At 44.4% G+C, this 14642-nt stretch overlaps 1 protein-coding gene across 1 annotated transcript in view; it reads right to left on the bottom strand.

Annotated features, from left to right (window-relative positions):
- LOC306698651 (unconventional myosin-IXAb-like) overlaps positions 1-14642 on the bottom strand; it is a 126364-nt gene that overhangs the window by 91099 nt on the left and 20623 nt on the right. Inside the window, exon 2 of the mRNA XM_079163067.1 lies at positions 3459-4428. Coding sequence (XP_079019193.1) covers positions 3459-4361 — 903 coding nt within the window. The 5' untranslated portion in view covers positions 4362-4428. The remainder of the gene's footprint in view (positions 1-3458; positions 4429-14642) is intronic.

Below are 14642 nucleotides of genomic sequence, written 5' to 3'. Positions count from 1 at the left end.
TCTGACCGAGGCAAATGGTTCTGTAATTGGCATTACAACTTGTGGAAACCAAAGAATTTGGCTGGTTCAACTCAGCAGCCTTGTTTCTTGGCTGGCGGTAAACTTTTTTTTTTTACCCCAGAGAGCTGCTTCTCAAAGAAACACATCAGGCCCCGGGGCACTCTCAGGCAGCAGCCCATAATGTCTCCAGCATCCAGCTGTTCTCCGTGGGATGCGAACAGCGCATTAATGTGGACGTCATGTTCAGCTGTGTTGGAAAAGCTACAGCACACCGGAGAACAGTTGGTGTTGTTTTTAGTGTGTGAGCAGCAGCTGGATGGTGAGAGTCACAAGTTCACACAGTGTGATGTCGTCACTTTGGCACGCGTGGTCACATATTTCTGTTATTATCAGATTATCCTATTTGTAAAAGCAGCTTTTTTTTAAATTACATGGCGAACCAGAATTACTGCCTCGCTTGACAGTTTTACATCCATGTCTGTCCAAAATGTCATCATTTTATCCTACTGGACATTTGTCATAATTGGCTTGCTTTAGGGCGGGGCTACCTTGTGATTGGTGGCCACCACAGCGTTGTCCGGTCTGGAAGTCGTCCATTTTTTCATCTTAGAATTTTAACTCTTTTAGTGTGTTTTTAGTTCATAAAAGTTAATTGTACATTTTTTTGTCGCCTAAAAATGTCAGTGTTTGGTTGTACTTAGCTCCACATTCTCGTGTCACTTCTGGTCCAAAAAAACACAATGGCAAGGCTAAAAAACAAAGATGGCGACAGCCAGAAACAGTCAACTTCAGGCTTCCAAACGGCAGTCGACAAACCAATAGGTGTGACGTCAAAGTGACTACGTCCACCTCTTATATAAAGCCTATGAAGTGGGAATTTGTACCAAATTTGAGAAAATGGCCCTCAAGGTGTTCCTCAGATATCTCGAATGGACTATTCCACAATATGGATAAACATATTCTGCCTCAACTGTGAAATAATTCCAACTAATATTGCTGTAATTTTCTTAACGCTGAAGCATTTTCTGATACAAAATTGTCAAATTCTCGACAAGAAAACAAGAAAAAGACACAAAACAAACACAACAACGGTAGAACAAATGTTCCCGCCCTCATAACTCCCTTTGCTTGTTCGTCTCGGTGACATTTCAGCTGTGCACCTTGTGTCTCCCACCTCGGTCAGGCAGGTGATTGATGGGGAAGTGATTACATGGGACACAGTCATGCTGCCACACACAGCACACACATCAGGCCACCAAGCACAGTATCTAGTTCCTCAGAGAGAAATGTTCCTCTATCTGTGCTATTATCAAAACAAGCCTCTCAGCTCTCCCAGTGTGGCCTCAGGCACCTGACAGGTATTCAGTCACGGGTGTCAAATCATCACCTGCAGAGAAGTGCAACTGTGTCCGTGTGACTGTGAGGTTCAACCGCAGATATGTGGCGAAACGCCAAAATACCAGTCATTTTCAACGCATGTAATACATCCCCTTGTTTGTTATTTAGCAAGAGATTCCTAGGATGTATGGCATAGTATGAAACCGTAGTCACAGGCAAACTGTCTGCTTCCAAAGCTTCTATTTTGCTGGAGATTTTATACAATATTACCTTTTTCACAGAGGCCAGACACCATTCGTTCTTCATGAAAAGCAGCTGCTCTTACACGTTTCTTCCCCGGAAGCAGCGAGGAGGTCTAAAATTTGATTCATGCCTTCCAGATGACAAAGCATACATGCACCTGACCGTACAACTATTTTCTGTTTGACTGTACGGACCTCCACATGGGACGCACACGGTGTCAACATGCACAGCTGCGTGTCGACACGACATCCCCGTATGTCCTGACAGGAAGCTGCAGAACAAAATGGTTGCCAGAAAACAACACACAGTTGGGAGCTCACCGAGTCACATTTATGGAGGCTGAAGAGAACATGTCGCCCTTCAGTAGACCTTCCGAAAACATGAAATTCCCAATGAAATTCCATAATCCATAATCCATTATTGATTCATAATCCAGGCGGATTAGTCGACATTCCATTAGTTTTTTCCCCCCCCATCAATGCAGAGATTGGATTCCCAGTTTCTGGGTCAAATAATATATCTAAGAGTCATAAAGCCGGGGATGAATAGAGGCTTCCCCGCACGTGGAGGAATTCCAGGTTCAGAAGGACATTTCCATAATCCATTTCATGCCTCGTCTCATGAGCTGACATTCCAACACCGGAGGAATAACCTGCTGACTTCTCTTCAGAGTTCATCAGGCTTTCGTCACTTACTTTCTACTACCTGGGCCGTATCGTTCACGCCAAATGAATTACATTCAGCCGGGCTTTCAGTTTGCTGCTACAGGAAGTAACACAACTAAACACAGGGATCTGTTGAGGAACACGTGGCATATAGAGTAGAATATTTCAGACCTATATTTAGCAGCTCTGGCACTACAACACGTGTTGATCTCAAGCTCAAAGACCTTTCTTGATCTTAAGCTACAGCTTCTATCCAACAACTAGTATTTTGCGTCTTGATCTGTCTGCTTTTGCTATGAAACGCCATCTTCTACACTGTCTACACCGAGATGTTAAGAGAACTTCACAAAGATATCTGAACGATCAAGCTACAGGATGGACTCTGTTAGTAGCGCTTGTAAAAAAACGTCTTTAAACAGTCGTCTCAGATTGAACGTGCACCAAATGGTTCTGGGAACTAAACTCAGGAACTAAATCAGGAACTAAATCAGGAACTAAATCAGGACGCCATTGTTTAACTTCCTGAGTTCGTTAAAAGGTTTGTGGGTTTCTGTGAAAGTTCCTGCAGTGCACTTATGCTGCGTTCACACTACGAGCGACACAGCAACAGTCTACAAGTCATTTTTAACGGTGAGCCGGTGACGTGAAGCTACAGGCTAACGCCCAGACACTTGTTGTTGACTGATGCGCTCCGAAGACGTGGTGAAGAGCCAAACAACCGTATATTTTTGTTTCACCCCGTTCCATCAACAAAAAAAAATGCCTTTAGCGAAGTTCCCAATGCTACTTACGCTACAACGAGTGCTTGAGCAACACTTAAACAGGGTCTTGCCGACAACTGTGTCGTTTTGTTGCTTTCGTCGCACATAATTGGAACATATCATTACAGTCATACCAGACAGTCGGGTACGATGCACTCAAAGCACAAATACATACAACAACAGGCTCATCACTCATCACCAGGCGGCATTCCAAGTGTTCCAAGTGTTAATCTGTATTTGTTTCTGAGATATTTGCTCATGGACTGAAAGGTGGAAATGAGATCTGAACCACAACCAAAATCAATCCTCTGTTCCTTTTTCCAGAACCAGACTTCATGAAAATCTATTGTTAAGATCTTGAGGTATCTTGCTGACAGACTAAACACAAGCAGAACCATGTCCTCTGTAACATTTGTTCAACACTGGAGGTGTTGTAATGTGGGTTTCTTACCTCCAACACGGGCCCCGCTCCCAGGATGATCTGCTCCACCCCGCTGGCGAACCCCTTCTGGCTGAGTGCGGTCAGGTGATGAATGAGGAAGTTGGTGCTCTGGGTCTTCCCAGACCCGCTCTCACCAGAAATGACTATGCACTGGTTCTTCCGTCGCTGTAGCATGGCGTGATACGCCACATCCGCCACGGCATAAATGTGGGGCTCCAGCTTCCCCAGTCTGTGGTTGTCGTACAATTTGACGTATTTCGGATTGTAGATTGGCAGGAACTGGAAGGGGTTAATCACAATAAGAATACTCCCAATGTAGGTGTAGATCTTCTCCTGGCGGAAACGTGCACGAAGGCTTTCCAAAATGGTGCGCTCTGTTAGTTCCGGGAGAGCGCAAAGGTCGGACGGAGGGTCGCTCCCTGCAGGCTGGGGGAGGAAACCCCGTTCCACCATGCGCCGGCGCTCCTCAGTCACCCGCAGCCACATCTGCAGGCTGCCGCCATAATGAATAGATCCGTCCAGGTTCTTCTCCCGCAGGAGGAAGCGGTAGTCGTCTCCACTGCCCAGGCCGCTGCGGTTCTCCAGGGCGCTCCGCGGCCACAGCAACATCCGCTGAACGGGGCAGTCGCCGGGGTTCAGGATCCACTCCTCCCCGCCGAACTCCTTCACCTCGGCCAACACGTAGCATTTGGTTCGATCCAGGCGCAACCGTTCGATGAGGCACTCGATGGCTTCGGCAGCTGTGGTGTTCTTGCGGGCGCTGACGGGGCAGTAGATGGTGCCCTCAGCCAGGGCGCCCGGGTAGACGCGCAGGGCGAACTCCTGGTCCTCCAGGCGCCGCCGCATGCTGCCACAAGCGGTGGCCATGTTGGCGCTGCTGGCGTAGCTGCAGCCGCCATCTTGTAAACTCATGGTGGTGCAGCAGGTCCCATCAGCACACCGCTCTCTGGGCCCGGAGGACAGACTCAGGACATCCCAACTGGAGGAGGACAGAGATGGAAGAGGTCAAACATAGTAGAACAGCAACACGACAACAAGGGTTCAAAGGAGGAATGAATGGTTTCAGACATCAGTTCATGTCCTCGGGCTTTTCCAGTACACTGAGTCACAACAGGGTCAGTAGAGTCATGGCGATTTCATCCGTCCCATGACAGAGTCGGGCGACTCAATAGGCTTTCTGTTTTGGATCGTAAAGGGGTCTACTATCACGAACGCCACAAAAGAGCAGCATGAGACCGAGTCAAAGAGGGAGACGAGAACCGATAGCTATTCAAAACAATGAGGAACAGTAGCTGCCTCATGAATTTAAAGGCTACCCGCCAGCTTATCAGAGCCACAAACCCTGTGTGTGTGTGCCTGTGTGTGTGTGTGTGTGTGTGCCTGTGTGTGTGGGTGTGTGTGTGGTGTGTGTGTGTGTGCTCATGTGATAATCCAAGGGCTCTAGCCGTGTGCCAAGATTAACAGCTGCCACCTTCCACACAAAAGTGGCTGTAATGAGAGCACAATGGTTTAATTCACCACTTCCCTGTTGATAGTGAACACAGCACTCCACTCTCTCTCACACTCACACTCACACTCACACACTCACACACACACACCTTCCCGTTTCACAGACTACAAAGGCTCAAATGTGACGTGTGAAAAAAAGATAAACGGTAAATTACTGTTAAATATGTTGATTGTGAGATCAAACGGACTACATGATACTGGTATACTGTGTGTAGCAATGTTTCTATCACGCTGATGTTTGATGTTAATGTTAATCTCACTGAACTGTGAGAAAATTCAGATGCTTTTACTTTAAACGATAATATTGAAATGCCGCTAAACTAGACTGAAATTAAACTAAAGTAACTATTTATTCAGATGAGTCTTTGCAGCATTAAGCTTTCCAAACATCATTTTAATTAAGTAGGTCAAAATTCATTATTTAAAGTGCATATAATCACATTTTTGGATGACATTCTTTAAAATTCAGCAAATTTAATTAGGTCTCTCAAACAAAATAATTACAGAGAATTTTGTGTCAAAACTAATACACACAATTATATATTAATCAAAGGACACAGAATAATCCCTGTTTTCTTTACTCAATTATGTTTATTAGATGTTGAGAGTAATATCATTAGGAAACCACAACTCTGACATTAGTCTGTTGTTTTTCATATTGTCCGTCAGATCCTGTTCTGTTCTACTGCATCATAACTAAATGCAGACAATGCATTAGGAGAGACAATAACCAGACGATGCATATGAATCGCTAAAGGTCTATCCCAAAAATGTCGAAACAAGAACTCGAATCAAACGCAGGTGAAACAAAGACCACCGCTGTGAACGCTTTACTGATCCCTGCTCTTCATGCTGCTCTCTTTTATTCTTCCAGGTTTTCTATCTGAGCTTCATCTCCCTCACGCTGTTTCTTTTTCTCTTTCTCTCTGGAGATTCACTTTCAACACAAACAATACGCATCACTTTTTCTTTTTTCTTTTTTACATTTCTACCTGTTTTCCCCTTTAAATGGATTCTCCATTGAAGTTCTGTTTGCACAGCCGGGTTTTATTTGGGAAGCACAAGCCATTAAGAATGAACGTCTTCACTAAAGTGAGGTTATTATTTAGATTAAAACATGTACCATTGTCCTCTTACGCTCTGACTCCTGCTCACATTTTTTAAATATCTCTTACCGGATGACTTTTAATTTACTTTAATGGCTGCCTCAGCTAAGTGCATGCACGAGACAGATAGAGGAGAAGAGAGAGAGAGAGAGAGAGAGAGAGAGAGAGAGAGAGAGAGAGAGAGAGAGAGAGAGAGAGAGAGAGAGAGAGAGAGAAGGGAGAGGATGAGCCAGCCAGTCGTCCTTTGAGTGCCCCAGACGGACCCTCCTCTCCCTCCTGCTGTCTGGAGGGATCCTGACCACCTACAGCAGTCTGCAGCAGCCCGCCACCACCAGAGAGAGAGAGAGAGAGAGAGAGAGAGAGAGGGGGAGAGAGAGAGGGAGGAAATAACCAGCTGGGCGTCTGTCAGAAACAAAGAGGTGAACTGTGATAGATGAAAGACGGAGCAGAGGCAGAGACGACGGAGAGAGAGAAAAAGTACACAAGATCCAAAACAACGTCCCTCGCGACTGATGCGGTCGCTTGTTGAGACACTAACGAGCTGTTCAAACGGATAACAGGTCGCAGTATCAAGTCTGTTATGCAGAAACGTAACTACAGTCAGTGTTCACGGTCCTTTCATGCTGTCTGGTGGGGGTCCCTATGAGCATTTCTGGTGCTTGTACAAGAAAGAACACAACAAATGAACGAAACAACTCTGAAGCAAAGCTACTCGGGTAAATGTCACTCCGACGTTCCCAGACAGCAGATCAAAATCTGCACAGCGGTATGTGAGGTAATGTATCCACTGGATCGATTGAATGGCAAACAAATAAACAAATGTAAATTGTCAATTGACTTATGACTGTAGTCACCATGTCCTTGTGTCACCACTAAAACGTTAGATAGAGGAGCATGGGACAGAGTTCAGTGTGTACGTCAGTAGAGTGTGTGAGTTTCATTAGTATTAAGTAACAACTGCATATATTTCCGCACACCGGAACAGAGACTATTAAATACCTAAAGAATATTATATATTACTTTAACCCAGGGAATGAAATGTTCAAAATATCATGTATTAAACAATATAAATCACAGTTGGTCTAAGCAAATCTTCCTGAAAGCCGAGCTTGTATCAACAAAGTTCTGCAGACTTACTGAGAATTTTAGTAGTTAAATGTACGAACCAGCAGGAAACTTACAATTCTGTACAAACAAAACACGAGACAGTCACCATTAACACATTATGAATATACAGTTAGTATTTTACCCTCGTCCTGATAAAAAAATATCATACCAAGATATAAAACAAGAGACTTTCTCAACTGGTGTCTGCAAGGTTTTTTGTTTGTAAAAATCTATTTTAGACAGACGGTTATTTTATCAACATAAAACTAAATAAAATACATTACAGTACAGTAATCCCTCTGGTACGCCAATGATCTCTGGGAAATACCATTCTTAAACACCCCAGATGTCACCAAAATAAAAGGATATTGCAGATTACCAGTTTAAAGAATAGGAGGGCAATCCAAATCCCTACTCCGGGTAATGACGGGGTTTTCCTCTCCCCCAAAACGGATATACGGCAAGTTTAATTCTTCCCTTGCCTGAAAAGCGAGGATGACCAAGTTAATTTGAGACTCGACTCAAACCTCGACCGTAGCGGAGCAGAAAATCACTCAACTGTCCGCTGAGAGGTTATGAACCAGCGAGCTGGACAGCAGCAAAACATCAGCTGGAAGGCTAAAGGGGTTGGAAATGACGGATGGTTATTTAAGGGTCAAAGGCCAGAGTGAGGAGCCAAGGTTACAGCTGGGGCTCTGAGCTACGGAGTTGGCCGGCAAATTTCTTTATTTGGGGGGGGGGGGGGGGGGTTGATAAACCCTTTTCTGGCATTTCCTTGAACAGATGCATGTGGTGAGGTCATTCAGGCGGGAACTGGACGGCTGTTAAGACACAAAGTACAACGGAGAGACGCAACCTTAATACTGTATGTTCAGCATTCACAGCGACGGAGTTTTGATGATGATGGATGCAGACGGAGAGTGATAGAAATCAGCCAGGCACAGCGAAGGAAGGGAGGAGACGAGGTGAGAAGAAAGAGGACAAACAAAAGCGAGGCGGTGAAGTGAAAGGAGGCTAAACGTCTGCTACGTCTTTGTTTTTGACACGGTCCGATCTGAAGCGCTGACAGCGTGTTGAGATAAAGCCGTGAGCTGACGGGGTGGAGGAATGAGCTGGTGCTTTCAATTGAAGAGAGATTGAAAGAGTAGAGGACGTCTTAATGACAGCGAGCCTGTCGTTTTGACTGGCGGACAGGTTCAGCGCCGGGTCACGGCCATTCAGAGCCATCACTCGGGTGCTAGTGTTGGAAAACAGAGCTCCTTTAAAAAAGGAGGCGTTAATATTTAAAGAGAAAGAGACCGACGGAGGAAGGAGAGGGGTTCAGTGAGGAGAGGAGGAATGGTAGTTTAGAGGAGAAAGAGCAAAGGATGTCTCCTCCATGAAGCCTGCAAGTCTACATTGCGGTTGCACACGTCCATTAGTTGCTGCATTAGAATATCATGAAGGGGGTTTATGTGTTTTCTGCATTTGTTCGAGGAACCGTCGGGCCAGACAACTTACAACTTGTGTTCTCTTGCTCTCGTTTATGTGACTTAGTAGTTTCTGTAAATCTTTGGGAATAAAAGGGGCTTCAAGACTTCAGACTTGCATCTCGTGAGTCATGAACATCTCTCCGTGTCCACTGACAAGACACTTTTGTCTCTCAAGCTGCTGAGATTAAGTTTTATTTTAAAACTCCTACATCTCTGGATCGTTCTTTGGCACAGAAAGAAAATAAAAAAAACACGCAGTAAATTACTCGGCCTCTGTTACGACTGCATTAGAGGAGACGGGGAATCTTTAGGATCTTATGAAGCAGAACGCTGCCAGGGACAGGCACGCATCCAAGACATTAAACACAGATGAGAAGCTCAACTCGTCCTGCAGGTCTTCAAGAGTCTGGCTGGCAAACAGTAACACCCCCTCCTCTCCCACAGTCGCTTCTCACCAGTATAATGGCAATAAACACCAAACCTCAGCATTCCTCCACAGCACTCACACACACACACACACACAGGTTCACCTCACTTTTAATCTCTTATCACGGAAGGTGTGTTTTCTTCCTGGTCCCCAAAAAGAGGCTTATTTTTTCTGTACTCATTACACTAAAGATGATTGCATTAGTAGAGAAGTTACTATTAGGTTCATTTGAACTGTGACTCACACACAGTTCTCTCTACCTACACACACACACACACACACACACACTGACTGCTCCCGCCCCTGATCACTCATCAGGGAAGATCATTAAAAGATTACAGGCATATTTTAAACTCCCTGTGCGGTTACTCCTCACTAGTGGCTGCTGATGATCTACAGTAGGTCCTGAAGCTTACTCCAAAAGCACACACACAGGCACACACGTACAAACACACACTCACGCCGGCTCAGACGAACGCCACACCTTGTGTTCACACATCTCACCAACGGTCCGCGAGTTCAAAACTAAGAAAGGTGTGTGTGTGTGTGTGTGTGTGATTTGCATGCAGCTGGTGTTATAGAGGACGAGAAGTCACCTGGAATTTTGTCTCATTGGTTTTGTTTTTGTGTACAAAATGTGTGTTTTTTGCTTTATTTATAATCAAAAACTGACATATTCCTGAATCTTCTCATTCAAAAGCAAAAATATAAGTAGCCGTGTCTGTACAGTAGGTGTAGAAAGTTCTCTGACTTCTTCTCATGAAACTCTTTCGTTTTAATACCAAGCATTCATTCTTATCAAGCTAAAATCAGTTGGTTGATTTTTCCTGAGTATCTACAGTTGAAGTGCCCTTTAGCAACATACAAAATCCCCCAAAACTGTTCCAGCAGAGCTGCCAAAGAGCCTCAGTGTTCTTTAAACGAAGCGCTTGTCGGATCGTCAAACACGCCCCTCTAAAACCTTTTTGATGTCTTGTACGTTTCAGAAACTTGTAACTTTCTGAAACTGACAATCCAACTTGATGCAGCGATTGGCCGGGTGTGTGGAGTCCAGAAAGCATGCAGGATACATTTTTTTTTTTGCTTCTTCAAAAGAATTACATCCGATACCTCTCAGGTGTACAACGGAGTGCATCATCATCGTCTTTGAAGAAGGATCGTCCGGACGTGTGAGCTGTTATCTCCGTCCAGCCCCTCACTTTGGCTCTATGAAGGCTTTATTTCCCTCTGAAACCTTCAGACGCGGTCGGACGACCTGCTTCGTTTGAGGCACACTGAGCCCTTCAGACTGAGCTTCCACTGCAGCGTTTACTACTGTAAGTGTGAACGTGACACAGGACGTTACTGGAAAACAGAGAATGTGTTCAGGCAACTTTCCCTGGAAAGTTAAAGTAAAAAAAAAAAAAACCCAAATAATAAATGCCTTGTGTGTGTGTGTGTGTGTGTGTGTGTGTGAATTCCTGAATTCCAGCAGGCCAGCAGAGCTCACAGGAACTGAGCCCACACACACACAAACATCTGCCTGAAACTCGTGCACACTGAGACAGAGTGTAGAGTCATTCAGTGAAGCGTGTGCGTGTGTGTGTGTGTGAATACGTAAAAGAAAAAAAATGCATGTGCAAGTTGAAATTTTCTACGCAAGTTGAAATTTTCTACGCGTGGCTCAAATCACCAATCTGATTGGTTCATATTTGTGATATAACCACAAACCACTGCTATGATGTCCAATTGCATTATCATGGTTCCTTAGCAAAAGTGTCATGAGAGGATCACCGTGACAGATAAAAAGTAACAAAGTAAGCTGCGTGTCTGTGGCTGTAAGTGGCGACAAGTGTGAAAACTTTCTCCAGAGCTACTGGCAACCGAAACTTGGGGAAAGTAGAGCATCACCCTCGCCACGCCAAGCAACACACCTCTCCCTAACAATCAACGGCACGCCGGGTACAAGCAGCTATCAAAGTACTGACGCTGGACAGTTTCTCAGTGGTTCAACGTACAAATAATACAGATGCACGTTACATCACAAACAAGGCTCTATTGCAACCGCCTCGGTATGCGCAGCGCGGCCAAAAGGCTATCATCGTGAACATTATCGTGAGCTATTGCTTATTTATGTCTTTACATGCCGTCATGTGGGTACACACCCTACACTGGTCCCCTCAGAAGGTCAATACTGTGTGTGTGTGTGTGTGTGTGTGTGTGTGTGTGTGTGTGTGTTAAAGGCATGATGCAGAGCCACTTCCCCATCCTCTGCACTATTACACTCCCCAATGGGAGATGACATCACCTCGACCTGCTCCACTCTACTCCTGGTGCGCACGCACACACACACACACACACACACACACACACACACACACACACACACACACACACACACACACTAATGGGCATCAATGTCAGAAAAAGGCTGCGACAGTGGGGAGCTATATTGATTAAAGCCCCCCCCCCCCCCCCCTCTACAAGACCCCTCACTACAATCAGACATCATCTGAGCATCTGAGCTGATAGCATGTGCATCTTGTGTCTTCCTATGTGATATTGTTGTGTTTGCTGGGTCGTATGTTGCATCATTGTGGCTCTGTCTTCAGTCAAGGATCAGAAGTGGGAGGGTCTTTGTTTTGTGGATTTTTCCCAAAAAATCTCTGTTTTCCGTCTTCCTTTCTCTTTTAAATCTTTCTTTTTACGCGACATAACGAGCAGCAGAGCCAGCAGTAGTGAAAGCAGCATTAATAGTGTTTGTTGGCCATTTAAGGACAGCAGAATGAAGCCGCAAACACTAGATCCTTGATGGCAACAATTAAGACGGAGCTAAAACATTTTGTGGGCCATAAAAGAGGGGCAAGTAACATTTGGCTCATTTCAAAACAAAATATCTCATTTAAAAGACATTCTTCACATAGTTTTAGAAAGCTGATGGTTCAATCTAAAATGTATAAATGTCCTTTTAGCACAAAATCTTTTCTTGAATTCCTAATAAGTGTTTTTTGCTCTTTTCTGTCATTTTATTCATGATTAAATATATTTTATTTTGAATAGTTTTCATAATTTGAGACCTCTCAAATGACATATATTGAGAACTTGTCCTATCTGTCCGTCTTTCTCAGGCTGGTGTCACCGCCCCCCCCCTTATGTGCCACAACCATGATATTTTCCAGAATAATATTAAAAACGTGCTTTTTCAGTGCTTGTGCACATGCATTTGGGTATCTGGAGTTCCTACCAACCAACAAACCGATAAATAAGACAACCCAGTCAGTTTTTGTGGTCTGCTTGGATCAGAAATCATGTGATTCAACAAGCCATTCAGATTCGGCTCCCCTTCCTATGTCACATGCAGGCTCATTAGAATACACCGCACATGGCTCGAGAACTGTCTTTGCAAAGATGCAGCATATTCTTTCTCACAAGACGACTTCTTTTTTTTTTTTTTTTTAAAGAGAAAGGTGTGAAAACTGAGCTTTTCAGACAGAGGGTGAATACAGGTGTATTCAGGCAGACAGTATGAGAAGAATATTGTGTTTTTTAATAATTAAATGTAAACATGTTCTAGTAGAAACCCAAAATAAAAGTATTAACATGAATATGAGCATGATATGTCCCCTTTAAAATGCATGTGAATTTAATCTTAGAATGATTTTTGTATCGTACATTTTTAATATCATCTTATAAACGTGAGTAAACTGCACTGCACACACAAAAGGGTGAGTTCTATCTGGCTCTTTGCCTTCTATTCTTCCTCAGGATGCAGCTAACCAACCCCCGGGGGACACAGATGACTCTATAAGTGATGAACAGCGAGTGGTTATCGATCCGAGCCTGTGTGCAGGGAGAACTTGCCGACCTCGTCTGCAGGGGGGGGGGGCGTGTCCCGCAGGCCTTCTGCCTGAGGTTTAGCCTGAACATGACCGACAGGAAGTGAGCCTGAGAGAGACAGACGGTCTGGGTGGTTTGCTTCTATGTGCATTATGTTATCTAACGTGACCACTCAAGCGTTAACATGCCGGTTTCAGACCGAACATGGTTGAAGCATGTTGTGTTCGAGTGTTTAAACAAGCTTGTTGGTTAGAGCATTAACGAATTATGTATACAAAGAATGATCTAACTTTCAAAGGATTGAGAGATCACACAAGTCTTTTCAAACAGGAAGAGTAGAGCAGCTGTAGTGCAGTCGAGTTTGTGTTTCGGCAGTGTTTGCTGATTTGTTGAATCCTATTGTAGCAGCAGTTACTGCACAGAGATTTCATTCTGAATTAGTTTCCTCTCAGAGATATTTATTCAAAGACTTGTCTGCCAGTTTCTAACAGGGCTACAGCCATGCTAGCAGCTCTGTGAGCTTTGAGCTCAATGCTAACGTCAGCATGCTAACATGCAATGTACAGCACGTAGACTGTTTACCACCATCTTTGCTTAGCATGCTAACATGTGCTAATTAGCAATGAACACAAAGTACAGCTGAGGCTGATGAGAATGTCGTTAGTTTGACAGGAATCTAGTCATAAACCAGAGATATGAACTTTCATGGCAATGCAACAAAGAGTTGTTGTCGGACTGCAACCACAAGTGTGGAAATGTAAAATAATAACCTTGACCATTTTGGTCAAAAACATGGGCAACATCCTTACTTTTGCCAAATTCTGTGCAACAATACATATTGTAATCGATACAACAGATTTAGTTTCAACAGTTTAGAGATGTCAGACATGTCTTCGATGTGGAAGTTCTTCAGCGTGAGTGAAGAAGACATACACCTTGCTATATGTCACAACTGCAAGTCCAAATGAATCAGTGGAGGAACAACCTTAAACACATTTGGAACGCCTAACTTAATCAGACACTTATTATATTGTAAATCATTCCAAAGATCATTGGACGGATTTGGCAGAAAATTGCAATCGGAGCATCTCTACCAAGTTTTCATGTAAATTACACCAAAAACTCGAGCCCTTCTCTTGCTGTTACTGTGCAGAATAAAAGTGCATGCGAGTCTGAGCCGAGGACAAGTTTGGCCTACATTTCTCTCCCACAACCTGAGCGAGGCCAACGGAAACACCCCTGAGTGTGTTTGCATTAAAGCAGCTTTGTCCGGGACTTGCGCTCCAGAATAAGAGATGATCTGCCCACAGATTTGGCTCTAAAAGGCGCGGTCAGCTGAACTTTATCCAGAGGGGCTATTGCTGAATAACTACTGGACACCACAGAGCTGTGGAAAATAAAAGAGTAGAATTTGAGAAGGCGGGCAGGATCAACAGACACACTTAAAGAAGCACAGGCCCGTATCAACACGGGTGAGGAAACCTAGGTCTGAAATGTCAACAGAACAACCACAGCGGTAGCATCAGCTCTCCCCGTAACCGCCGCACAGTTACCCAACATCAACAGTCCTACTTTCCAAACAATGCTACCAAAACCAAACAAACATCGACGGTGTCACTAATGGCTCCATCATCCTCATTGATCCTCCAGTTCCCACCTCAGTTTCCCGTCGGTCCCGCAGCTCTATGCTGGGATTTGTGTTTGCAGGACAAAGATCAATATCTGCCTCTCCGTTTCCTGCATTAGATGTCCACAT

This window comes from Pholis gunnellus (assembly GCF_910591455.1).
Source record: "Pholis gunnellus genome assembly, chromosome: 7".
NCBI classification, from domain to species: domain Eukaryota; kingdom Metazoa; phylum Chordata; class Actinopteri; order Perciformes; family Pholidae; genus Pholis; species Pholis gunnellus.
This window is presented reverse-complemented; position numbering and strand designations above follow the sequence as displayed.